This window comes from Agelaius phoeniceus, chromosome 17 (assembly GCF_051311805.1).
Source record: "Agelaius phoeniceus isolate bAgePho1 chromosome 17, bAgePho1.hap1, whole genome shotgun sequence".
NCBI classification, from domain to species: Eukaryota; Metazoa; Chordata; class Aves; order Passeriformes; family Icteridae; genus Agelaius; species Agelaius phoeniceus.
This window is the reverse complement of record NC_135281.1, coordinates 10,104,201-10,130,230: the sequence shown is the minus strand read 5'-3', so window position 1 is coordinate 10,130,230 and position 26,030 is coordinate 10,104,201. Positions and strand designations below refer to the sequence as shown.

The window sequence follows — 26,030 nt, the reverse complement described above, 5'->3', positions numbered from 1 at the left end:
ACTTGTTTCTGCTGTTCTGCACAGCATGGACACTGCCCAGGAGTGGGGAATGTTACATAAACTTTATTAACTTTATAAATTCCAACGTTGCTGTTGGCTCAGTCCCCTGGTCACCTGCAAAGGGGCAAGATGAGCTTGTCAGGAGGAATTCTAAACCTCTGCCAGTTGCCTTTCACCCACAGCCTGTCTGCTCCTGCCACCAGTGCCACAATTGTGTCAGGGCTCTAACAGCCCCCCTCGGGCTGCCCCTGCCTGCACCTGCCTGGAGCCTTGACCTTGCTCCAATTCCTGCTTTTCCATGTGTCCTTCCACTGCTGCCAAGGGCAGTCCAGCCTCTGGGAGTGTGCGTGGCAGAAGGCAACAGGGACTTGGTGCAGCAAACTCTGCCATGGCTAGGGAGGGACCAGAGGCTCAAGGTCCCCCTGCAATGCCAGATCCTGGGATTAGGGAGGAGCTGAGGGTGGTGGGAGCATCTCTTGGCTTGCCCCATGGGTGGGATAAAGAGCAGAATAGGGTGATGCAGAGTTTTACCTTTGTTACCTGCACCTGGGATAAGGAGGCATTCAATATTAGGACACAGACATTAATTTTTCTTGGAATAACCACAGGATGGTGAGTGAGACAAGGATCCAGAGCAGAGCAGCCCAGTCAGGAGCTTACTGTGCAGAGTGCTCAGGGCATGTGGGGGGCTGCTGCCAGGGAAAGGGGTGGCACAGGCACATAGGGGTACTTGGGTGGGTGAATAGAGTCCAAAGAGCCACGAGAATGGTTTTATCTGTGGTTGCAAGAGTGGGGCTGGCTGCAATTCAGTCCTTGGTGGGCTCCTTGAACCCACCCGTGGAAGTGTTCACACCCAGGTTGGACAGGGCTTGGAGCAACCTGCTCTAGTGGAAGGTGTCCCTGTGCATGCCAGGGGGGTTGGAGCTTTAGGACCTTTCCAACTCAAGCCATTCCATGATTCCTGGGAGGGAATGGAGCAGTGTGCTGGGTGAGGAGCATCCAGCAACGCCCTGCAAGGACTCCTGTGGGTGGATGCACACGCATTTATTGATAAATACACCGAACACACACTACAAGATAAATCAAGCAGAGCCACAACTGAACATGAACTGCAAACCTTCACGTTTGTGTGGGGAGCAGCAGAGGCCTCCCACCCTACTGAGTGAACCACGATGTAAACTTTGAGTGATGCCTCCATGGGGCTTCTCCAAACTGTTACACAGCCAAGCGCTGGCAACGAGTTCTGCACAACTTGTTGCTTTCTGCCTTGGCCACCTCCCTGCGCCCTGGCTGTGAGGGACCACAGGCTGTTTTCTGAGGGGAATGTGCTTTCCTTGTAGCCCTGTCAGAGGGCAAACCAGAAGGAAGGAACTTCTTGGCAAGAGCTGGCCTGGAGGGGCTTGTGCAGGAAGGATGGTGGGAAGGGGTCCCTCAGGAGAGGGAGCTGAGCAGCCGCCTGTAGATGAAGCCCAGCTTCTCCCTCAGGGCCAGGAAGGTGGGGCGCTCCTCTGTGTTGCCACTCCAGCACTCCAGCATGATGCTGTAGATCTCAGGAGGGCAGGGGCTGGGCCGGGGCAGGCGGTAGCCCCTGGTGATTTGCCGTACGGTTTCTTGGTTTGTCATTCCTGCAAGGAAGGAGGAGAAGCCCCTGAGTCTCATGTCCCCAGAGGATGCCCTGAAGGTACATCTGCAGTGGCCAAGATGTCACTGGTGGTGCTGTGAGATGGTGTCTCTGTGCCAGGGAGGTGGTAGAAAGAGGATGTGGGAGATGCAGACCAGCTTCCTGCCCCCAGCTCCTGCACCTGCTCTGCAACCACTGAATATCCCTCTAAGCCACCCCTAAATGGACAATAACCTGCCCATGCTCCAGGAGCTGCTTCCATATCCCTTAGGGAAGGGACAATATAGCATTTCATGAGTGGGGCAGCAGCCCTACCTTCATAGGGGATCTGTCCATATGTGAAGACCTCGTAGAGCAGAATCCCATAGGACCAGACGTCGGACTTGAGGGAGTAGGTGCGGTAGTTGGCTGCCTCTGGGGCCGTCCACTTCACCGGGATTTTAGTGCTGCTGCTGGTGGAATAAATGTCATCCTGAAAAGCAATGGCAGACAGGACATGAGGATGGGGTGAACAACACAGCCATGGGTTTTGGGGATGGCAGGGAATGCCTCCACCATGGGACAGCTCTATGAGCTCCAGTGGTGGCAGGGAGGGACCACAGCATCCCCTGAGCTGACCTTGAGGAGCCGGGCAAGTCCGAAATCAGCAATTTTGCAGGTGAGTTCCTCTCCAACCAGGATGTTTCTGGCTGCCAGATCCCGGTGGACAATGTGCTTCTCCTCCAGGTACCTCATCCCATCGGCCACTTGGCAGGAGATGTTGAGCAGGTGGGAGGTGCCCAGGGACTTCCCTTCAGGACCTGTTAATCCAGACAATCCAAGCATTGGGGGCAATCTACCAACACCTTTTTTGGTGTTTTGGTTTGGAAGGAGACCCTGTGCTGGCAGTGTGGGACATGAGGATGATGTAAAACCTCAAATTTGTGCTCCTGTCTAATCATCCTTGTTGTGCTGTGTGGGAAGTTCAGCAGAGCCACGTGCTCCTCAGGCATGGGACAGGGGTGGGCTCTGAAGAGCACCAAGGTCACAGATATCCATGGCTTGTTCAAAGCCAAAGGTGACCTTCTGCCATGCAAATCTCCTCCCTGCAGGCCTCTCAGCCTGTTGTACCTGTGAGCTCCAGCTCTGCTGCTGGAACCCCAATCAGACACAAGGTCAGTGTGGGTGGAAGGGGAAGTACCCTGTAGAAAAACAGGTCTTGGTGGGAGAGGCTTGTTTGATTGTGCTGGGTCAGGAAAAGAAAGGCCAAGAAAATTAAACTGGGTGATGAGTGGTCCATGGCATGTTATGAGCTCTGTACACGCACAAAGCCACGGGGAGGTTTGGCTGTTTCATTCCTAAAGAGGGTGGAGCTGCCCAAACACAGCAGTGAGATTCTGTGCTCTGGTGGGAGCTGGCAGACCAAAGGTAGGTGGAGGAGGGATGAAGCTCCCTACCAACGAGCTTGGGCTCCCAGGGGTTGATACAGACCCAGCCCACATGGACACCCACAGGATCATGGCAGACTTTGTGATCCCAAGACCATCTCCACCAATCTATCTACCCATGGATTGCTCTGTGTTACCACTGACCAAACAGGACAGAAACAAGGCTGGCACTTTCTTAGGGTCCCCATTCAGATTCCTAGGGCCATTCTGAGGCACGGGGAGCAGCAGCCCAGGGTCCCCCATCCCCGGGGGCCAGCACAGCACTCACTGTTGAGGTAGCTGTGGAGGTTGCCCTTGCGCATGAGCTCGGTGATGATGTACACGGGCTCCTCCAGGGAGCACACGGCGTGCAGCTGGATCAGCTTCTCATGCCTCAGGCGCTTCAGGTTCTGAATCTCCTTGGTGAAGTCTTCTGCTTTCATGTCAGCTGCGGGGCAAAGCCAACACAGACCTTGTGAGCCACTTTCTCATGTAGACATTGGGACCTCAGTGCCTCCAACTGGGATGAGGACCTTTTTTACCTCCTCACAGCCCATCCCTGCTCTCAAAGCTCTCAAAGCTCTGCACAACCTGTGTCTCAGAGCCAAAGAGATGTTTTCCATGTGGCTTTGGGTCCCATTTTCAGGTTCATAGTCCTATCAGGACTTGATGTATCACAAACCCATTTGATTTGATGTGATGTCACTTGTCACACACCCAGTGGCTGGAGCCATTTAATAGGGATACAGCCCAAACTTAGGTTTGTGCACAGAAATATTCCAGTGGCTCCTCACCAGGTCCTACTGCAGTTTGCATGATAAAACAGTCACAGTGGCCAAGAGGATGAGGAAATAAAGGAAGGTCAATGATAATGGCAGTGAACGAGACACTCAGTTGGCTGCTGTTAACATCTGATTCTCCACATACCTTTAATGATCTTGATGGCCACTGGCACCGTGTTCCTCCACAGCCCTTCCCACACCTCTCCAAAGTAGCCCTCTCCCAGCTTCCTCCGCAGGGTGAACTCCCAGCGCGGGCGCTCCCAGCCGTCCCTCTCGGGGGGAGTCTGTCAGAGGGACATGGAACGGCTCACTCGGCCCAGCCAGACAGCCAGGACCTGCTGCTGGAGCCTGCAGCAGCCCTTGGTGCCCACAGAGGAGCAGGACATGGTGCTCCACCAGCCATGCTCCACTGCCATTCCCTCTGTGCTCACTGCAGGCACACAACACGCGGGGCATCCTCTGCATGAGCCCTGCTGGGACCCCAGGTGTGCAAGCAGGAGAGTTTGGAGACCACATGGAATACTAGGAGTTCAAGTCATAATTCACTCCTCATCAGACCTCAAAAGTGGCTTTTCTCCATCTCCACCAATAAATAAGAATGCATGAATTAATATTACTGCATATTATGGCTGATTTAGACTTCAGTTCATTAAGCATTTCTTTTATTCCACACCTTTCAATTTCACTCTTGGATTATTCACATGGTTAATTGCTATTTCCAAGTCATAATCAGTAGATGGAACTCTAATCAGGAAATGAGCTGGCAATTTGGGATTAATACTGTAATTAGACTTATGAGCACTGCACTAATTGGTGTGAAAACTTTATGAAAGCCATGTGTTTTGTCTTATATTCTCAGGAAAACATTGGAAGGGCAGGTATTTCCAGAATCTGTATTGAATGGGATTGTAACAGCTTGGTTTCCAGCCTTTGAGACGGACAACACATTTCAGAAAATTCTGCTCAAAAATACATATAAATGCCTTAACGTGGCTGATCAAAGGCAATGCTGGCAGCTATACTAATGGTGGGCTTTAAATTTAGTTTAACAAACTCAAAACCCAAAGGGACAGACTAATTCTTTGCAGTTTCCCTGGTTTCCCTGGTTTCCCGTTCCCAGCCCGGGGAGGGCGGGGAGCGGGGCCGAGCTGTGCCCGTACGCACCGCGGGGCTGCAGGGCTGCAGCAGGGGGCTCTGGATGACCTTCCAGTGCTCCGTGTAGAAGGCGAGCAGCTCCTCCATGTTGGGAAAGGGGTGTCCCTTCTGGATGTAGAGGCTGCCCCTGGGGCTCTTGCAGATTCGGAAGTGGCTGACCTTGGTGTGGTTGCGAACTGTGGGGAAGCCCAGGTTGAGGAAAACTCAATTTGTGCAGAGATCAGTCCCTCCCCTCCCTCCCTGCTGGCTCCACCCTCTGCCTTTAGAGATTCCAAACATTCTAATAAAATTAAAGCAGCACAACTCTGCCCTGGACTGCTTCATCCCACTCCCCACCTCCCTTCTGCTCCCACCTCCTGGCCCAGAGGACTCCTGGCCATTGTGAGGCAGGCTCCTTTGGACCACAGAGGTGATGCTTTATTATCAGGGATCATTAAATAAGCTTTATTGCCAGGCATAATTCCACCACGGACTGCTCAGACAACATCAGAACTGCTCAAAGAGGATATGTGACTCCCATAGCTCAGGGACTGATGGTGGGATGTAGAGTTTGCCATGAATTTTCCTAGGATTCCTTTTATGGGGATTAAAACAGATTGTAATGGCACTGCCTGGTCCAAAACCCCCTGAATTCAGATTTCAGTATGTGGAGCAGCCCAGGCCCTGGTAATCTGGAGTGGCAGCATATTTTTAAACAACCCTCAGATGACAAAAGCTACTGGAATGAAATCCTGGGAGTTAGTGCCACGAAACCATCATTAAGCTGCAGTGAAATGTTTATGGCTTTCATACCCCAGACAGGAGCCACGCACTTTCCTTTGCCACAGTGATTCAACAATCCATCCCTGCTCTGTAAACTTTCCCCCCACCCTCAGAAAGCAGCCCATTCCCTTCCACAAGGCGCTGAAAAGTGCTTTAAACTTATTCTTGTTTTCACCCCACGCTAAGCAAGCCAGGAGCTGTTCCTAAGGAGCAGCCTGCTTCCTTTCCCTGTGCTTATTATATCTGGATAATTGCCAGAAGGTCACCTGAGAGAGAGTATTCTCCCTTGCTGCTCTCGCTGTCCCGGACGAGGAAGGAGCCGTGCTGGTTGGGAGGCGAGAGGAGGAGCTGCTCCGCTTCATTGCGGCTGATCTTGCTGAAGTACCAGCTGGGGAGCAGAGCAGAGGGGTCACAGCAGGGCAGGGGGATGCTGCACAGATGAGTCTGCATCCATTTCAGGGGATTTTGCACCCTCTGAGCTGGGGAGGGGGAGCAGCTGCTGGGATCCCACTGTTTGCTCATTCCTGCCGCCACCAAACAAGTGGCACAGTGGCTAGTTCATGTCTCAGAACCTGTAGATGTGGGTGCCTGCACCAAAGCTGTTCCATTGGGTGGGCTTTACAGGCACTTGCTGCAGTTTATTGCAGCTCACTGCCTGCAGACCTTTTCACAGAATCAGAGAATCCCAGAATGGTTTGTGTTGGGAGGGATCCCAAAACTCACCTCATTCAACCCCTCCTGCCATGGGCAGGGACACCTTCCACTAGCCCAGGCTGCTCAAAGCCCCTTCCAGCCTGGTACTGAACACTGCCAGGGATGGAGCATTTCCTCCACCAGTCTCTGGACGCTGCTCTCCAGGTCTCAGCTCCATCCCAAGCCCTGAGGTGAGATTTACACTCTTGGGCTGACAGCCTGTGGTAGATAAAGCATCAACCACTGGGTGCTGTGAGGAAGATGCTCTGGAGAGATTGTCCCTGTGTCCTGCCATGACAGCAACATCTGCAGGCCCAGGATCCCTTTGCACTTCTTGACCTGCAGCTCATGGGCAGCACCAGCTCTGAGCCCATCAGCAAATGGCACCAATGGAAACATCTCTGGCAATTGCCTTCTGCTACTCCAGCCTTGGCAGTGCTGGCTGGGGACTCCACAGCACCGAGCCGTGGGAGGACCCAGCCAAGTCCCTTTTCTCTGTCACACCACTGAGATTAATCTCTGAATCCCCGTAAGGAAAGGCAGGTTGGCTGGCTGGCTCCCGACACAGCGGGATGCACAGGAGGATGCAGCTCCATCCAGCCTGAGGCAGCCAGGACGTGAGAAGCCAAAAGTTTCATTAGCTGGGATCGCCAGCGTCTGAGAAGCCGCGCAGGAAATTATAAGCGATGGGGTGAACAAATTAGCAGGCAGCTCCGGGGCGCGGCTCCGCGGAGTCTGCCCGAGCGCTCACGGCTCGCTCCGGCGGGGAAGCCGCGCACGGTCCGGCCCTGGCACGCCCCGGCTCGGCAATGCCCCTGTCCGCAGGATGGGGCCGGGCAGCGCCTGCTCACGGCTGCTGCTCACACGGGTACACACACACAGGTACACACACAGGTACACACACCTGTGTGTGTGCTACACGCTCCCCTGTAGCCTGTCCAGCTGTCCCACGCCATGGGAATAAGGCAGGGAGGGAGCCGACCCCGCTGTCCACACGGGTGTGATCCCAGCACAGCCCAAGCGGACTGGATTTCCCTTCCTCAAAGCACACGCAGGGAGGGTCTCTCCCATCCCACCCGCACATCAGGGACCCTTGCCGGGCTTCTCCCGCTGCCCTCCTTCACCCCACCCAGCACAGGGCGGGCGCGGGGGGTGCCCAGGGTGCCGCAGCCCCGCGCTCGGTGACTCAGGGCACGGAGGGAACAGCTGTGGCTCGGGGCGCTTCGCCCGACGTGTCGGGACCAGGCTGCCTTATGCAACGAGGAGCTGGGCTTTCCCCGGCTGCCAGGGGGCTGAGACATGCCCCGAGCTCCCTGTCGGCTGGGAGAGGCACCCACCGGGAGGAAACCCTCAGCCCTGGCTAAGCAGGATGGCAGCAACAGCTGGCCCTGCAGAGATCTGGGCTTCCTGGCAGGTACCAACCCAAAGTGCTCCTTCCCGTGCTCCCAAGCCCTTTGGAGCTGGCAGGGCTCAGGTACAAGTGAACCCCAGCTCCCTCTCTTCCTGCTGGGTCCCCTTTAACAAGAGGGAAAGCAGCCGGAGCCTTTCAACCCTGCCCAGCATCACCCCGCACCCAGCCCAGAGCCAGCCCAGCCCGTGCGAGGGTGATGCAGCCAGGAAGGGACACCGGCATCTCTGGCGCATCCCCCAAATCTCGCTTCCTTTGCCGAACACCTCCACCCTGCTGCCACGACCTGCAGGAGCTGCAGGGGCTGCAGGGGATGCAGGGGTGCCCAGGGGAAGGCAGATCCCCGCTCAGTCCCAGCGCCGCTGATGGCCAAAGCAGGGGACGGGGATCTGGCGCTCGCCGCCGCTGTGGAGGGCGAGCGCTGCCTGTCCCTGCCCGAGCCCAGCCTCCATCCATCCCCCGGTGCATCCAGAGCCGGGGATACTTACGGGCGGTGGGCGGAGGTGCCCTGGCTGAGGTTGGCCACGTAGGCAGCGGGGACGTAGCCCATGGCCGGCTCCCCCAGCAGCCGCCGGGCTAAGACATACTCGCCCTCCTCTCTGAGGACACGCAGTTTGTCCCCTGCGCTTATGCTCAGCTCCTCGGCGCTGCGGGCTGTGAAAGCGTACAAAGCGATACAGAGAGACGACTTGGGGATGAAGGAAATGGAAGTCGCCTCCGAGTTGAGCGAAACGGAATCAGAGCCAAGATACCCCAGCGAGCAGCTCTCCGTCACGGAGCGGGGACGGAGCTTGTTCCAGAAGGATGTCAGGAAGGTCAGGCGCTTCCTGACGAACTGCTCCATGCCCGGCGGTGCGCTGGGTGCGGTGGGCTATGCCCACCGGGAGGCCGGGGCGCGGGGCGATGCGGGGCCGCTGCCGCCGGCCGGGGAGCTCATCCTGCCCGCCCGCGTTACCCGCACGCGTCTGGGCGCTCGCCGGCCCTTCCCGGCCAACTTCCTATTTCTGAAAGTGAAACTGGTTCGTCTGGTGCGACGGGTCTGCCGGCGGGACGAGTCTGCAGGCAGGAGTCCCACGCTCAGACCCACGGGCACATCTGGGAGACAGGCACAGCTGGAGCCGGGCTTGCTGCTCTCGAAGAAGAAGAACGGCTGTTGTTTTATTTAATCATTATTTTTAAGTGTGCTCTTTGCTTCTTACCAGAGCACCATAAACACAGCTCTCTGTTCTTCGAGCAGCTCTTGTCACAAGTGGCTGACTCCAGCTAATAGTCTTCATCTCACTTGTGTGGGAGGATATTTTTTTTTCCATAGGACAATAATTGCATCTACAAATGTGGGAGATTAAAACAGAATTAAGGAAATAACCTTAGAAAAGATCCGAAGTGTTTGGATGTTTCCTGGCTGGATATTGGGGGGTTTATAACGCCCAAGGTCCTTTCTTCCTTCAGTCTACAATGACCTCCCAGAGTGACCCCACTAAAGCATTTGCCTTCTCACACTAATTCCCTGTTGCAGAGGATTCCCAGGGAATTCACATCCCAGATCCACCAGGATCTGGTGCTCACTCAGCTTCCACCAGAGATGGGTCCCCCTCAGAATCAGGAGATCTTTTCCTGATGCAGGGTCTCAGTCAGCCTCAGGTGCTTGCAATGCATCCACAGCCAAGCCCTGGAATGCAACTTTCAGCTCTCACAGTGTCAGCACAGCCACACTTCCCCAGCCCTGGTCACACTTGGACACTCCAAAATGCTCCAAACCCCCTCCCAAATCCCACCACCCACAGCCATCACCCAAAAGACAGAGATTACCCCCTCATATCTTTCATGTGCACTTTAGGTCACCTGAAGATTGCTCTGGTGAGAAATCCCAACTCCAACCCCCCAGCCCCCACCTAAACTTTGTCATTTAACTGTTCCATCTAATTAGTGGGAGTTTTGTGCCTGGCAACCCCACTCCTGGCCTTGAGCCCATTATTTTGATTCGCCTCTGCTTGCAGTTGGTCTGTGTAGCTCATTTTGGGTATGTAGTTGGGATTTGAAAGAGGCTACTTTAAAAGAAATATGAAAAAATTAATTGTAGGAGTCTGGGCTGCCAACTGCAACCATGTGGGGTATGAGGAACAAGCTGGACCCACCCTTGGGTCAACAGCTCTTGACATGCTGTGTTCTGCATTCTGGGTGTCCCATGATGGCCAAAAAAAAATTGCAAAATGATTTCCTTGTCTGGGTTTTGGACTCAGCAATTTCCTCACCCTCTCCAGGCAGAGATGCCCAGGGCAGAGGGCAGGAGTACAGAGCACTCCTCAGCGTGGCCTGTGCATTCCTGAACTGATGAGAACTGGGAAGAAAGGGAGTCTTTAATAAAATATTCTGCTCCCTCCTTACCCAAGTAGCAGCTGAATAGATGGGTGAGTCCCTCAAGGTCAGCTCACAGCCTTGCCCACAGTGCCACACAGGGGTGTGCAAATTCTCTGTGCATTTTCCCACTGTGTAATGCCTCTGTGCATTTTCCCCACTGTGTAATGTCTCTGTGCATTTTCCCCACTGTGTAATGTCTCTGTGCATTTTTCTCACTCCAGCATGAGGAGGGGAACTGAGGATGGAGCACAGAAGGGTTTGCAGACCCAAGGGAAGGGACACCCCCTCTGCTGCCCTTCTGCAGCCCTTGTGACAAGTGTGCTCCTCATGTCACACTCCATCAGGAGCAAAAGCCTGGTTATGCCCTGAAAAAAAAAAATCTGATCAGATGCAGCACAGAGAGCTTGTGCCTCACTGTTTTAAATGAGGTCTCACTGAACTTCTGGTGTGCAAAAGGAGACTGAACTGATTTACCTTTATTGACCTTTGCCAGATTAGATCCTGCAGTGGTACCAGCGATAGACGAGTGCAGCTGATTTCTAACACACAAGGCTTTGGATCTTGATTTGCACCTAAATGAAAGAGTACTTTCAAATGACAAACATCCCTGAGGACTAAATACTGCCTCTGAGCTGAGCCACCAGACATGCAGAGCACACACTCATCCCTGCAAACCTCTGTCTGCACAGGACACACACGCACAGCTCAGCCCCATGCCAGGAAAGAGATGATAAATCACAACCTTTTTCTAGTATCTTTTTTTTATTATTATTTTCCTATTCAGTTCCACGAGCATCCCTGCTGCTTTGAATCCCTTTTAGTACTATAAAACACCTAAAAAAAAATAAAGAAGAAAAAGCATGTTCATAGAAGTTTCTGGTCCTTGTGCTGTGGGAAAGAAAGTGGGAGGATGCAGTAAAAGTGATAAAGATAATGAAGGCACAGATATCTGATGGATCAAGTATTTCCTCTTCAGTCCCCATGACCAGCTTACAAAGATGTATTAAAAACCAATCTGTCCACAGATTTGGGGTTGTGGTGGGCACACAGGGACTTCAGTTCTAGCACCACTGAGGAGCACCTCCAAAGAGCACCCAAACCAGCAGAGCTGCCTGCACAGCCCTGGTTTGGCTGCAGAGCACCAGGGAGCCACAAACACAAACAGCATTTTGCATCCACCCAAAACCCACAGCGTGGCCTCCCAGCCTAATTGACAGAAACCAGCAGCTCCCCTCCACTAATGAGAGCACCCATTACACCTAATTAGCTGAGGTTCTGTTCCAGGTCCTGTAACGTTTACACTCAAAATACATCTTCCAGCAAAGAGCCTTCTTGGAGGGAAAAAAGGAAGAGGAGCATAATTCCAATTAAACCCCTAAACAGGAAGAAAGTTGGAGAATGGAGGTCATGCTGAGGAAAATGGCTTTGAGGAATGGCAGGTGACTCTGAGGCCATGGGATGTGCCACTTGTCACCAGTGGCTGGCACAGCCCAGCTGGAGATCCAGGGTGGCCACGCTGTACCTGGCACCCCAGCCCTGAGGTGCCTCTTGGTCTTTTTGAAGGCATCAGAAGACGGCTGGGGTTTCTTCTGGGCCTCCTGTTTCTTTGTCTTTTATTTTTCAGTGATTTCTCCAGATGTTTCCTGGTGCCACAGTGCACTTGAGGAAGGTTTAGCCTCTTAATGAATTGTTTTGGATGGGTGTCCAAGGGACAGTTCACACCAGGGCTGGTGGGTGATGACAGCAGTGCATGGGAAGAGGAGCAGAGTAGAACAGGGGCATCGAAGCAGCTTCAATTTGTCTCTACTTCCTGGGGGCTGTGGAAGAAAGAGGCACCTTGGCAGACTCTGGGCTGTCCCCATCGAGGGCAGAGCCCATCCCTGGGAGGCTGACAAGGGCAGGAGTGGTCCAGGGGCTGGGGGGCTCATAGACAGTCAGTGCAGAGGGTTCAATACAGGCAAAAGTACAGTGGTCCTGGGACAGGGAGTGGTACAGGAGGGGTGAGAGCAGGCACAGCACCAGGGGGTCTCATGGTGGCTCTCTGAGCCCTGTAGGGGTGGGTTGGACTGGCTGGTGGAGAGCAGGAGTGCAGGTCACAGGGCACCTGAAAAGGCACAAGAAAGCAGAAAAGCTCTGTAAGAGCAGCTGGAGGCAGAGTGAGCTGTTTGTACCTGGCAGGTCTGGGACAGGAAAACCTTTAAACCCACAGTAATACTTTTCAGGGACCCTGTAAAGCCAGGCCTCATCAAGGATCTGAAACAATGGCAAGGAAAGCCAATTCATGTATCACCCTGCACTCTGTCACATTCTGAAGCAGAGTCACTGTTTGAGTGGAAAATCTGTAAAGACCAAAACACCAAATCCTGCTGATAAACAGCCTGGCCAGCCTCCAGGCTTTCCCTTTCTGCTTTTTCCTGTGTTTATCAGCACAGACCAGCCTTTGCTTGCCCCATCCTTTAGTCTAACTTCCAGAGAATGAATGCTCCTCCTAGTACTGGCTGCCTGGCAGAACTGCACTTCTCAAAACTCCTCTGCTCCTGTCCCTGAAGGAATCATTTGCAGCACATAAAACCCATTCACCACCTTCTCCAGATTGGCAGGTGCCAGGGAGCTGTTCAGCCTCTCTGTCAAGGCTGCAGGGATCTCCATGGGAAGCAGGAGAAGGGAGCTCAGGCTGTGTTCCCCGTGCCCATGAGCACCTGGACTGGAGTCCTGGCCAGGACTGTGTCACCACTGAGAAGCAGTGGGAGTCCCCAGGCTGGCAGGGGCTGGCAGGGGCTTTACACAGGCACCTCACAGCTGTGCTGCCCTGGTTTGGCTCAACAAACAGAGGACTGGTGCCTTCAGGAGTGAGGAGCACGGTGACTCAGATGGGCAGGGGGAAATCTCTGCCAGTTTGTAAGCAAATGATGGATTGCTCCATCTGCCCAGATGTCCTTGTTCCCCAGGGGAGGAACCAGTCCATCCACTCCATCACTGAGCTTTGTGATATCCCTCCCCACAAAGGTCCTTCCAAGGCTCTTGGATTTGGGGTTATGACATTAAATGTTGTTAGAATAAACCTACCCAGAGTCCCAGGAGAATAAGCCCAGGAGACCTCACCCAAACCACCTGGTCCATCCTATACTTATGTCTTTCCCCATCTTTGCCAAACCAGTTCCTAAAGGACCTCCAGGAATGGATACGCCACCACGTCCCCAGACAGCCCATTCCAGTGAGTCACTAATCACTGCCAGCAGAAACAAGTGTCTAACCTGCTGCATTTAAGGCTATTACCTCATGTCCCATTCATCACCTCATTGCTCCATCCTCCCTGCATGGGAACACTGCTGAGGTGTCCCCCCACACTGAGCCTGTGGGGCCCCAGCCCAGAACAAACACACTGACCTTACACAAGGAGGCAACATGGTCATCTGCTTCTCCATTTGTCCCCAATCTTCTTGCCCTGTCCACGTGAGCTGGTGCTCCTGTGGTGCCACCTCAGCTGACTCTCTAGTGCATTCACCTGAGGGGGAGAAAACAGCAGCTCTGAGGGGAGTCTGCACCACTGCACAGATAATCTTTAACCTGTCCCAAATGCAGGGAGTCTGCACCACTGCACAGATAATCTTTAACCTGTCCCAAATGCAGGGATTCTTCACCACTGCATAGGTAATCTTTAACCTGTCCCAAATGCAAGGATTCTTCACCACTGCACAGATAATCTTTAACCTGTCCCAAATGCAGGGAGTCTGCACCACTGCACAGGTAATCTTTAACCTGTCCCAAATGCAAGGATTCTTCACCACTGCACAGATAATCTTTAACCTGTCCCAAATGCAAGGATTCTTCACCACTGCACAGATAATCTTTAACCTGTCCCAAATGCAGGGATTCTTCACCACTGCACAGGTAATCTTTAACCTGTCCCAAATGCAAGGATTCTTCACCACTGCACAGATAATCTCTAACCTGTCCCAAATGCAAGGAGTCTGCACCACTGCACAGATAATCTTTAACCTGTCCCAAATGGAGGGAGTCTGCACCACTGCACAGGTAATCTTTGATCTGCCCCAAATACAAGAAGAAAATGCTGGCTCAAGTTTTCTTTGCTGAGGTTCATGACTCCATGAAAGACAAACATTGGGGCACCAAGTTTTACCTGTTTCCGTAGGGAAGTGACTGTCTTCTCCAGTTCAGCCACAAGGGACTCAAGATTCTCTCTGGAGGAAGAGCTTGGAGAAGCTGCCTCGTCTCTGGGGTCAGGGATAAAAAGTGAAAGGGGTTATGCAAACTGCAGCTTCCTGAGTGAGGGAATCATTTTGCCTTCTCCAACATCAGCCTCCAAGTGAGCATCAAAGGGAAGGGCCCAACTGCCAAAGAGCCCCTCAGCTCTTTGCACATCAGAGCTGGGCTCTGCACTCAAGTGTGGAGGACTGGCTGAGCTCAGCACCTCTCTACGGATCCACCCCTGACCCCAGATCTCTGCAAAGCACCAGATCCACAGACCTGAATGGACTGAGTTATTGAAACTTCCGTTCCATAAACTGGAGGTAGAAGGGGTGATACTGCACCTGGGCAAGGCAGGCTTGTGCTTTGCAGGGTTTTCCTCTGGGTAGCTGAAGCCAGGAGACCTCTTGCTTCGGAACCGCTGCGAAAGAGCCCTGAATTGCCCTCGTGTCCCGCAGTCTTGGGAAGGAAGGGAAAGTCTGCAGTGAGCACTGCTGTTTGAATCAGGACTGTGTGAGCTGCTGCAGCACAAGGCAGTGCTGCCCTCCTGCACCATCCACCCTGGACACATCTCTTGGGCCAGAGGGAAGGAGGCAACCAAGGTGTGGAAAAGGGTGTGCACCACTTGTGGATTACCATCTCTCAAATGGACATCTGAACCAGAATGCAGCCCAAGGGGACCATGGCAGGATCTGAGGTTTAGTGGCAGAGATTTAGGCTCCCAAATGAATCTGTGAAGTGACACATGGTGGGAATCATGTCCTGTTTCAGTCTCTTCCTCAGCCAGAGACCAAAGTCCTCAGCGAGGTGGGCTTTCAGACAGATTAAATGAAGCTAACAGAGTTAATAGGCTTCCTAGAGAGGTGGCCAATATCCCAAACCTCTCGGGGTTTAGAAGAAGCATTTGGATATAATAATAATTAAGACATAATTAATAATTTGCTTTAACTTTTGATCAGCCCTGAATTGGTCAGGAGACTGGACAGGAGGATTGCTGCAGGTCCTTTACAGCTGAAATATTCTATTCTATTCTATTCTATTCTATTCTATTCTATTCTATTCTATTCTATTCTATTCTATTCTATTCCGTTCCATTTCTATATTCAGTTCTCTTTGCACCCATTTGCTGACACAGGGGTCTCATGGTACAGCCAGAAATCAGCTACAATTCCATAAAAGCTGCTGTGGCACGTGACAAATGCCACCCAGAGTGACACCCACACCAGTGGGTGTCAGAGCATCCTCTCCTTACCCTCACAACAGTCCTGCCACAGGCGGAGGTCCACGGCAGGGATCTCCTCACAGCTGACCATGCCCTGCAGGTAAGATGCCACCTGGAACACGTCCCTCTGCAGCTGCTGGATGTGGTCACTGTTGTCACAGATGACACGAGCCAGGGACGCCTGTCTGATCTGAGTCAGCTGCGCCGGCGTGAACACTCCGGGGTTCTCATACCAAAATCTGCAGTGGGGTGTAATCACAGCATGACTCAGGAGTGGGGGAGGAGGGAGGAGTGAGTGAGTGAGTGAGTGAGTGAGTGAGTGAGTGAGTGAGTGAGTGAGGCTGGGAAAGGAAGATGAGCTCCCTGACATCTGTGTGGCAGCACCCACACGCCTCAAAATGAGCGTCTGCTCTGGTGTCAGGTGGCTGCAAACACAGATGGCTTTTTCTGAACCCACAAACCCCCGTGCTCCTGCCCTAAGTGCATCAGCAGGCAAAGGTGTCTCGTTCACACAAGCAGCAAACAGGGATTAGAAAGAAGCTCCTGTGGACATTTTCTAGGATTTTCATGAGATACTGGGAACATCCTCAATGATTCCCAGTGTTCTGCAGTGAAGTGAGAATCATTAAATCAAGAAAGGACATCTTGATGGTAACTGTGACAAGTGTTCTTGCAAATACACTGGACAGAGAAGACTGTTCCTCATATCATAAGACAATAAATAAGAAAAAAAATCATATTCTGCTTCTTCCTGTAAGGCAAAAAAACCTCCCAAAGAGAATACCAAAGGATTTGGGATGATTCCGATGGCAATACCTGTCTCCATCCCTCAGCCTTCTGAACTGAGTCGTTAACAGGCACATCAGCGTTGGTCCCACTCTGGTCCCAGGGACAAGATCCTCCACCATAAGTGCTGGAAACAGGTCAATATTTTTGGTAGTTCCATATAAACTGCAGGATAACAGATATTTAAAAAAAAAAAGTTAAAAGGCTCTCAAAGAGTGGTGATAATATAAATCTGACACCAACATAGAAATTTGTATGTCAGGAACTCATCTGGACAATTTTTTTAATGGTTTTATCTAAAAGACAATAGGATAAAGACCTGCCTTGGAAGAGGCAGACAGGGCAGATAGGACGCAGTTTAATCTGACTGGAAAATAGCTCCAAGGCTCAATCTGCTCCCAAACTACACCACAGCAGTGCCTGACAACATTCCACCCAAAACCAGACTGATCACTTGGAGAAACTTCATTTGTCTAACGTCATTGTTAAACCACAGTTATTACCCTATCTTAACATCTGTGGGGGGCAATATGTGGGAAGGTTAATTCATGGGTGTACTGGAAGAAGCAAGAACTTTTCACTGACTGGTCTCCAGTAATTCTGATCCTTCCACATCCAGGCTACAGTACCTCCTGAGCTTTTCTCTGATCTCCAAGTTCTTTATCTCATTTCGGAGGTCCTCAAACTCCTGCGCTGAGGAGAGGTTGCAGAAGACCCTGAAGTCGTTGTAGGGTGGGATGCCATGGTCTCGCCCTCTCTGAATGTTGATAGCAGCCAAGTCCAGTGACACAGAGTGTGCCATGGAGAAGAGTTTCTCTGTCAGCTCCATGTTGAGGAGTTCAGAGGGCACCCGCATTTTCCCAGGAACCCCAAACAGCCCCCGGAGGAGGGGGTCGATCCCCCCTTCCTGCATGATCCTGAAAGGGGAGAAGAAGGCCTTGTGCAGGGGGATGTGGCCTTGTGGGATGGGCTGGAAGGTCTCGTTCAGCCGGTACAGGATGGGGTTGATCAAGGTGTGCCCAAAGCGGAATGCGGCCGTGGCAAAGGCATTGAGAATCCCCGCGTTGACGTTGGGGTTGTAGCCTTTGTACTCACCCAGCATCTTCATCCCAGCCTCCCCGAGGACCTTGGGCAGCCACTGGGCATAGGTGATGTGCTGCATCTGGGCACCCACAATCTTCCTCGCCTCGTGGTACAGGAGGTCCCCATCCCAGTGCGGGTTGAGGGCGGCCAGCTTGGCGGCAATGCGGTTGTGCTCCCTGAACCACAGCGTGTGCATGGCCGTGAGCCCCAGCTGCTCGTTGGCACGGTGGTCTCCTGCCAGGAAGCACGGCACGGGGCTCTCATTCTCATCCCTCATGCACTCCGTGGGTGGCCCCACAGCAAAGGGAAGGAGGTGCTTCCCCGAGCTGGGCACAACTTGCCCTCTCTTCAGGAGCCCTTTCTGGCTGCTCAGATCCCGCAGCTCCCGCGATTCCTGCTCCGTGCTGCCGTAAACGTTGGAGGCGTCAATGTAGGATGTCAGGTGGTTGATTTGCTCCCTGGCATAGACAGAGTTCATCAGCAGGGAGGTCATGCCGCTGCCACACACGGGGCTTGAGCGCACAAAGAACATGCAGCGCCCGTTCCGCACGCGGGGGTCGTTGGCAGGGACAGCGATGGAGAAACAGGGAGGGTCGTTGGTGCACACCTCGCTGCAAGGGGCTCCGTCTGAGAAACGGGACATGCTGATGGCTGCCACCGTCTGGTCCATGTCATGGTCCAGGAACTGGCCCCACTGCATGAGCATGTGCGTGAACTGGTCATCGGGGGTGATGGTCTCGGTCCCGATCATGGCAGTGGAGACAAGGCGAGGTAGAGGAAGGGGCAGATCCCTGGCATCTTCTGCCAAGGAAAACCCTCGGGGCAGGTTAAATCCATTCTGGTAGGCAGGTTTGAGGAGCCTCTGGAAGGCTGTGAGGGATGCACCCCACATGGGGTGCTGGAGGTTGTTACAGGAGCCGTCGTGGGTCCTGTACTTCTTGTGGAAGCAGATGTCAGAGCAGTTGGGCGTGCGGCGGTGAGCGGAGCAGCCCGACAGGTTGGCGATCATGGTCAGGTAGTGAGGGGACACCAGGTCATTGTAGCGATAGCCTGCAGAGGGAAGGGCAGAGCACCAGGTCAGGCATCACCTGCAGCCTCCTGATTCCCACTGTGCCACGGAACAGCTCTGTGTGAAAACCCCTGGCGGGATGGGCATGAGGATGGCCGGGTCTCTGAGCGTGGTGTTGCTGTGGAATTTATGGGAGGCAAAAGAAGCACAGGATCACATCTGACCCACAAAGCAAAAAAGAAAGGGAAAAGAGTTTAACTGCACAGAGCTGGAAACCAGAAATGTTGTGACTGGCAGAGCCAACTGTGGGGGTGGTCTTGGTCCCTATTCTAGGTTTATTTTATGGCTCCCTGGGTTATTGCTGCCACCACGAGCTCTGTCACCCACCCAAGCTCTACGTGACGAGCAGCAGGAAGCCGTGGGTGACTGCCAGGGCACTGCTGGGCCGTGTGAAAGCGCTGAATGATGCTGCATTGTGTGGATGCTGACAGGGCAATGAGGAGGAGAGGCTGGCAGTCCAACCAGCCCAGACCAGACCTGCCGCCTGGAGAGGCATTCCTCGCACCCTGGAATACATCCAGGCAGGAAAAAATATTTACAGGCCCCAAACACACAATGCCTGCTACATGATGAATCACACGTACAGGTAGAAGCACACAGTGTACAGGAATGTTTGTTGTAAATCAAAGAAGTGTCAGCTAGGAAGTTTTGGGGTCCAGCTGCTGCATGATTAGACCCCATTAGTTATTTTTGGTGTTACACTGCTTTGTTGTTTGCTGTCTTGCCTCGATAGAAGGAACCTGAGTTGCTGGGACTTACCTGAGTTTGTAGCTAAGAGGTGAAAGTAGTAGAGACAGAAAAGGGATGTCCCACTTCCTCTGTAACAGCACCCAAATACCTCAGAGTTCACAGCACTGCTCTTGTTGCCATTTGGAGGGCAGGAAACATCTCAGACCATCTGTTGAGGGTCTGAACTTCAGACCCACAAGGATACTCCTTTATCAGTTAGATGGCTAATATTTTTTTAAGGAATAGGGCTTTTATAGCTGTCTAAGAAATCTTTACTAAAACAGGCAATGAAAACATTTTCCTGGGTATCAAATTGGTTCAGTAAACGTAAGACCAACCCTTCAGCTGTTAAAAACCCATGAGATATAGAAAGAATTGCCATCCAGACAACACATTTCTTGATATACCCAACATTTATCTGGATTTTTGATACACCATTGCACAGTTTAAACTTCCTGGATGTCTACATATCATTGTTTTCATTTCATCCTGCACACAAAATTAAGAAGGGAAATAAAATCTCTCCTACCTGTGACATTCATGTCCACAATCAGCCCTTGCTGCACGTGCTCCTGAATCAGCTGCAGGGTCCTTTCAAAGATCTCCCCTGCCCTGGCTGTCTCGATGGTGTAGGGGTCCCTCGGGTAGCGGAACAGAGCCAGGAGGTCATTGGGAGTCTTGGGGCGCCTGTTTCCAGGAATTAAAAGTGATGCAGGATCATTAAAATTAATCAACTCTGCCCAGGGCAGTGAGACCCTACAAGCAGCAAGAGTCAGGCTCTAAGCTGGTCTAGTGCTTGGCCCCCAAATTAGTGAATAAGACCAACATGGCTTGTCTGCACATTGCAGATGATTAAAGAAAGGATATTTTTCCCCAGGAAAATGTACATATTTAATTCCCTCAGTTTCTCTGGGGTTTTTCTGTGATAGTAATTTATTTTTTCACTTTTCAACAGCTGAAACCCAGAGGGTTTCTGGCTTAATACAAACTGTCCATCTTTCCAATAAAAACATATATTGGAGTAGAAAAGGATTGAATCATATTCACTCAAGAATTTATTTTTTATTGAGAAAATGGTTGGAATTTTTATATTATTATTTTTGTACACCCTCCACAAAGTCAGTTGCATTCATAAAATGACTACTTTGATTATTTTCCTTTTTATTCACTATCTGCACAACCAGCTCCAGCTGACAAAATGCAGATAGAAGTGACATAAGAGATGATGCTCATGTATCTCACTTTTCCAGAATCCCAAATCTGTTGGGAAGCTCTATCACATCCTACATGGTGCCGGCTCAACCTCCAAAAAAAATCAAAAAAATCCTGTATCTTTGCTTTGTGGGCTGCCAGTGCTAAAACGAGCTTGGAGAAAGCTTCATTTCTTGTGGGTTTTTATCACTTTTCTGCCTCAGGCCCCAGCTCCAGGCCCTTCCCACACTTACTTGCTGAAGAGCTCGGTTCGTGTGGAGTTGATGGCGTGGTCCACGCTGCTGATGGCCTCGCGCAGCGACGTGGCCACAAACGTGTCCCCGCTCCTCCCCACGTCCGTGGCTGCCCAAAGCACAGAGAAACAACAAAACGCCCTCAATTTGCTTCGATATTAATGGGCCCCCCCAGCTCAGGAAAATCTGTGCAGCAGCACCAGCTCCAGTGACCTTGCTGCCGAACAAACAGCGTTTCTGTTTGTAATATAAACACCATGGATTGATTTTGTTTATTCTGAAGAATGTGAACTGCCTGAAAAAGGAGGTGACTTTTTCAGGTGATGTCTGTAGGCACACATTCAGGGTTTTCTCCTGTACAGCTTTGCAAAAAAAAGGCCTGTTTTGGTTAGTGGTTAAACTGCAAAAAGAAAATGTAAAAATCACAGTGGGTTAATCCAAAAGAATATATTTGTTTCCCACAAAGGTACTTGCCAAATTAATGAAATTAATTTAAATATATTGCTCATGTATTAATTTTCTGTTTGTGGAAGACTTTACTTATTAATTATTTGTAGTATTTAATAGATATTTATTATAATAATAGTTCAAACTTAGTGTTAACACATTTTCTACATCATTTTAGATAAAAATACCAAAGTTGTTGTTGGAATACCTTCAGAAGTAAAGACATCACTTCTTTAAAATTACTACAGCATGCATTTTTGAGCCAGGGCCTTTGTCACAGCTGAACAAACCAGTTCCCAGTTGGCTACTGGTGTATGCTAGAGCCAGCTGGTGAACGAGGCACCAATCAAGAATAAACCACAGAAATTATCTCAGGAATTATTTCAAACAACAAACACACTTCTGACCATTTTCAGCTCCTTGCTTACAGCCCCTTTATGGAAAATGTTACTTAATTCATCTACTAAGCGACTAAGTGGCTATTGCTGGAACAGCTCTTTCTTATGTTTTAAACTTTTTTGCTTGCCTTTGATTTCTTTTCTCCTTTGCCAGTTTTCTTACCCTCTAAGAGGTACAATTTCCCCTCTGACCTCTGGTTTGACCAGCAGAGGAGAGCTACTCCTGGTTCATTACAGCTTCCCTAACGCACAGAGCAGGAGATTGAAAACCAGACCTAGTTCCCATTCCCAAGAGTGGTGCACGGTCTAAGGCTGCACTTGATGATCCTGAAGGTCTTTTCCAGCCTCAGTGATTCTGTGAGTCTATGATTCTATGGCTGAGCAGACATTTAAACCCCTGCATTTGCAGTGACAATGTTGTTCTGCTCCTCCCTTCCCTGGCATGCAAGGTTTTGGTCAGATGATGATTTGTGAGCACATTGGCACATTTTAATAAGTTTCTCCCTCCCAGCAGAGGCAATAACTACATGGACACTGACAGCTGGGCTTGCAGGAGGAGGTTTAAAACAACACCTTTGGCTTTGCAGGGAGCAACTGCAGCTCAGCTGAGCAAACAGCGAGGGGCAGCTGGGAGAGATGCGTGGGCTTTCCCAACGAGGTGACTCCAATCCAAAAGGACCTGTCTGCAAAGAAGCTGAAGAAATCATTTCTTACATAATTATCTGCTCAAAGTGTAGCTGCCGACAGAGCACAGCAGGTCCTTGCATGGGAGCCAGAGAAGGCTCAGGGGGAGATACAGTACCGGTGATGGTGAGCTGCATGGCACTCGAGGTGAAGCCAAAGGGGTTCCTTGCTATGCACTCGTATCTGCCCTGGTCAGCCACACCCAGGTCCTGAATGGAGAGGGTCCCATCCTGGCTGATGTGGAACTTGCCACTCTCTGTGATCTGGATGCCCTCCTGTTGCACCATCAAAAGACAAGAAGCTGTGTCAGAGCACGGAAAGCTTCCCACCAGCCCAGCCTCCAGCCTGCTCAGCAAACCCAGGGATGGATGTGATGAGCAAATGTGGCCACCAGATGTTAGCATTGCTCTTCCAGAGAAACCAGAGACAAGGCCAAAGACACCTGTTCCTGATGGCACCCACAGTGAGGAGGTCCCTGCTCAGCTCCTTCCCCTGGCCCAGCTCAGGTCATCCCCACAGGACACCCCACAGGACACCCCACAGGACACCCCACACAGACACCCCACACAGACAGGCTGGCTGGAACAAGTCCCAGGCCCTGATGCCCCCACAGAAGTTTCATAGCACAGAATTAAGTTGAAATATTTTCGGATTTAGGACAACCTGAAACTGATGGATTTTTACTGGCCTTGACCTGCAAATCTTTTATTTTTTCTGGCTCTGACAGCATCACTCAAACCCATTCTCTCAGCCTGGCTGGTGACAGACGTGACTTTAGGTTTTACTTTTTTATCTTCCTGCTTCTTAACATCTTTCTGCTGCCCTGTCACAACCTAAACTTGCTCTGCTGCCCTCTCAGGCCCTTTTCTTCTGCTCCCACTGCTGGTTGAGCCCACAGAAAGCTGCAAAGAAGGAAAGCTGGTTCACCTCCCACCAGACTTTTGTGGAGGAAGTGTCGCTCAAGCATTTTCTGTGCCTGACTGTGCTCAAAGGCAGGGCAGGTAACAAGGAAGGTCCCAAGTGTTGTACTACAGCATAGCAGGAAAAAAGGTCAGAAGAACTGAAGCTAATGAATTTTGGAAAGAGCAGCCAGGCTGTTGTGTGATTTTGAGGGATCACAACTTTGCCCCATGATCCCCAGCTGGAGCCAACAAGCATCATCCAGTACCATCAGCAGAAATTCTGGATACAAGGACAAACTACTTAGAAAAAAATCTATTTTCAGGGTTGCTTTTTTTTTTCTTCCAGGGATGGTCAATCAAGTTTTTGTATCATCCTGGAACGTCACTGGCTTCAAGTAACTCTTTTGGAAGGAAGAAAAGGAGAATGCTTGCTGCAAGGCTTTTAGCCTGAGAAACTGCAATGCTCTCTTAAAAACCCCAAATCAGTGGAAATGTTGGTCCTTATCCACATGTATTGCAAAACTAATGAAACTGGGAGAGGTATTGAAGGAGAGAGTTGTTTCATTCTCCCCTAGAGGAGCTGTCTCTCTCCCCAGTGATGTGAAATCCCCACATACCTTGACCCAGGTGATGGTGGGCCTTGGGTCTCCCTGGGCAGTGCAGGAAATGGAAACGTCCTGGCCTGTCTCTGCCACCAGGTCTTGGGGGGGATGGAGGAACACTGGGATCACTGTGCAACACAGGGAAAAAATGTGAAAAAGAAGGAAGTAGGTGAAGAAGAACAACCTACCTCTGCCCTAAAATCTCCATCTTGCTTCATATTTTTTTCTATATTCTAAAACCCCAAACTCTAAGTTCTCCACCTTGTAATATTACACCCTTCTAACCAACTACACACCCATAATCCCAGTGCTATCAACCAATTTTGGAAGCCTTCTCCACAGCCTCAGGTTGTTGAGGTGTTGGGAGGGTCCCCAGGATGAGGTGAGAGATGAGAATTGACTCCAGATTCTCAGAAGCTGATGTATTATATTATATTATATTATATTACATCATATCATTATAAGGTATACTAAAAAAACTATACTAAAGAAAGAGAAAGGATGCATCAGAAAGGTAGAAAAGAATGATGATAAAAACCCATGGCACACTCAGCAAGTCTGACACAGCTGGCTGTGATTGGCCATTAATTAAAAACAATCCACATGCTGGGTAAACAATTCTCCAAATCACATTCCAGAGGAGCAAAACATGGAGAAGCTGAGGCTTCTCCTCTTGCCAGGAGAAGAAATCCTGGTGAAGGGATTTTTCATAAAATATCACAGTGACAGTAAGTCAAATGCGGTCTTCCCTTGCGGGTCTGCGCCTTTCAGCACGGAAAGCTTAACATTCTCAGCATCCAGGGTTCCAACAATTTGCCACAAAAGCAATGTCCCAGCTCTGCCAGCCCAGCTCACCTCGCGGGGTCACAGAGAGCTGCACGGGGACGCTCGTGCCGCCGATGGCGCTGATGGCGTGGCACTCGTACTGCCCGTGGTCGTGCAGGGCCACCCGCCCCACGCGCAGCGTGCCCGTGGCCAGCACGCTGTGCCGCCGGTCGCTCGGCAAGGGCCCGCCTGGAGGATCAAGCAGCTCGTTAATTCCCTCATCCCACTGATGCCAGGACAATTTTTGCTTTGGTGTGCTCTTTGTAGCTATCCGTGGCTCTGGAAGCGGTTGTTGGATAGTTATAAAGTTTCCTAACGCCAACGCTTTTCCTGTCAGACAAATTCCTGACGGCTGGTTCTGATCTTGCTTCTTATGGGAATCAAGGACAAGACACTTTCCCAAGACACCTTCCCAAGACACTTTCCCAAGACACCTTCCCAAGACACCTTCCCAAGACACTTTCCCAAGACACCTTTCCAAGACACTTTCCCAAGACACCTTCCCAAGACACCTTCCCAAGACACCTTCCCAAGACACCTCGTGTATAAGACATGAACAACTAGCAGGGACGGAGGCTTCACAAGGGGTTGAACCAAGAGGGGGAATGACTTCATCGCTGCACGGGGGTGCTCGTGCCGCCGATGGCGCTGGTGGCGTGGCACTCGTACTGCCCGTGGCCGTGCAGGGCCACCCGCTCCATGCGCAGCGTGCCCGTGGCCAGCACGCTGTGCCGCCGGTCGCTTGGCAAGGGCCCGCCTGGAGGATCAAGCAGCTCGTTAATTCCCTCATCCCATCAATGCCAAAATGAGCTTTGCTTTGGTGTGTTCTTCATATCTATCCGTGGCTCTGGAGGCTCTTGTTGGATTGTTATAAAGTTTCCTAATGCTAGTGCTTTTCCTGTCAGACAAACAAATTCCTGAGAGCCGGTTCTGATCTTGCTTCTTAGGGGAATCAAGGGCAAGACACCTTCCCAAGACACTTCCTTGTGTATTAGACATGAACAATGAGCAAAGAGTTTCAGAAAGGGTTGAACCAAGAGGGGGAATGACTTCATTACCTGTGTTTCCAACTGGGGATTCTTGTCAATGATGAGAATTTGCTGAAGTTATAAAACTGTACTTGCCCTATGTCACATGTTCTTTGACACGTGTGCATTTTCAGCACATTCTCAGCATGCGATTTGCCATATTTGCACCTGGATGCCTCCAGTTAAAGACCTGCTTTTATATTACTTCCTATATTAATATTGTCACAAAAGTGTTTTGTGTTGTTTCTAGATTTTGAAGGCATAACCATCACTGTAGGGGTCTGTGTGATAGTCACATATTTTATTTCCTTCCCAGCATGAATTGCCCTGAAATACCACCTTTACACACTGAATTGTCTTGTCTGATCAGCTGGGAAGAGCTGGAACCCTTTTTCTTTCCTCCTAAGTATTTTCTT

The 26,030-nt window shown here is 51.1% G+C and overlaps 2 protein-coding genes across 3 annotated transcripts in view; both read right to left on the bottom strand.

The window, feature by feature from the left end:
* Positions 1-1,025: 1,025 nt before the first annotated feature.
* Positions 1,026-9,084, bottom strand: SRMS (src-related kinase lacking C-terminal regulatory tyrosine and N-terminal myristylation sites). Of its 2 annotated transcripts, XM_077187377.1 has the most exons (9): positions 8,580-9,083; positions 8,316-8,481; positions 5,993-6,114; positions 4,974-5,140; positions 3,955-4,093; positions 3,317-3,475; positions 2,240-2,421; positions 1,937-2,093; positions 1,026-1,625 (listed from the first exon to the last, which is right to left on the bottom strand). In XM_077187377.1, exons 2-9 carry the CDS (start codon positions 8,375-8,377, stop codon positions 1,432-1,434), a joined length of 1,182 nt encoding a protein of 393 aa, XP_077043492.1. In that variant the 5' UTR covers positions 8,378-8,481; positions 8,580-9,083; the 3' UTR covers positions 1,026-1,431. The 2 variants fall into 2 exon arrangements, with proteins under 2 accessions (XP_077043492.1, XP_054500477.1); XM_054644502.2 differs by having other exon boundaries at positions 8,316-9,084.
* Positions 9,085-10,928: 1,844 nt separating this feature from the next.
* LOC129127707 (peroxidasin homolog) overlaps positions 10,929-26,030 on the bottom strand; it is a 43,455-nt gene continuing 28,353 nt past the window's right edge. Inside the window, exons 12-23 of the mRNA XM_054644548.2 lie at positions 24,617-24,775; positions 23,777-23,889; positions 22,376-22,532; positions 20,729-20,837; positions 19,813-19,970; positions 17,032-18,535; positions 16,433-16,567; positions 15,647-15,855; positions 14,739-14,853; positions 14,327-14,420; positions 13,573-13,690; positions 10,929-12,289 (exon numbers count right to left, since the gene is read on the bottom strand). Of these exons, the coding sequence (XP_054500523.2) occupies positions 13,595-13,690; positions 14,327-14,420; positions 14,739-14,853; positions 15,647-15,855; positions 16,433-16,567; positions 17,032-18,535; positions 19,813-19,970; positions 20,729-20,837; positions 22,376-22,532; positions 23,777-23,889; positions 24,617-24,775 (2,849 nt within the window). The 3' untranslated portion in view covers positions 10,929-12,289; positions 13,573-13,594. The remainder of the gene's footprint in view (positions 12,290-13,572; positions 13,691-14,326; positions 14,421-14,738; positions 14,854-15,646; positions 15,856-16,432; positions 16,568-17,031; positions 18,536-19,812; positions 19,971-20,728; positions 20,838-22,375; positions 22,533-23,776; positions 23,890-24,616; positions 24,776-26,030) is intronic.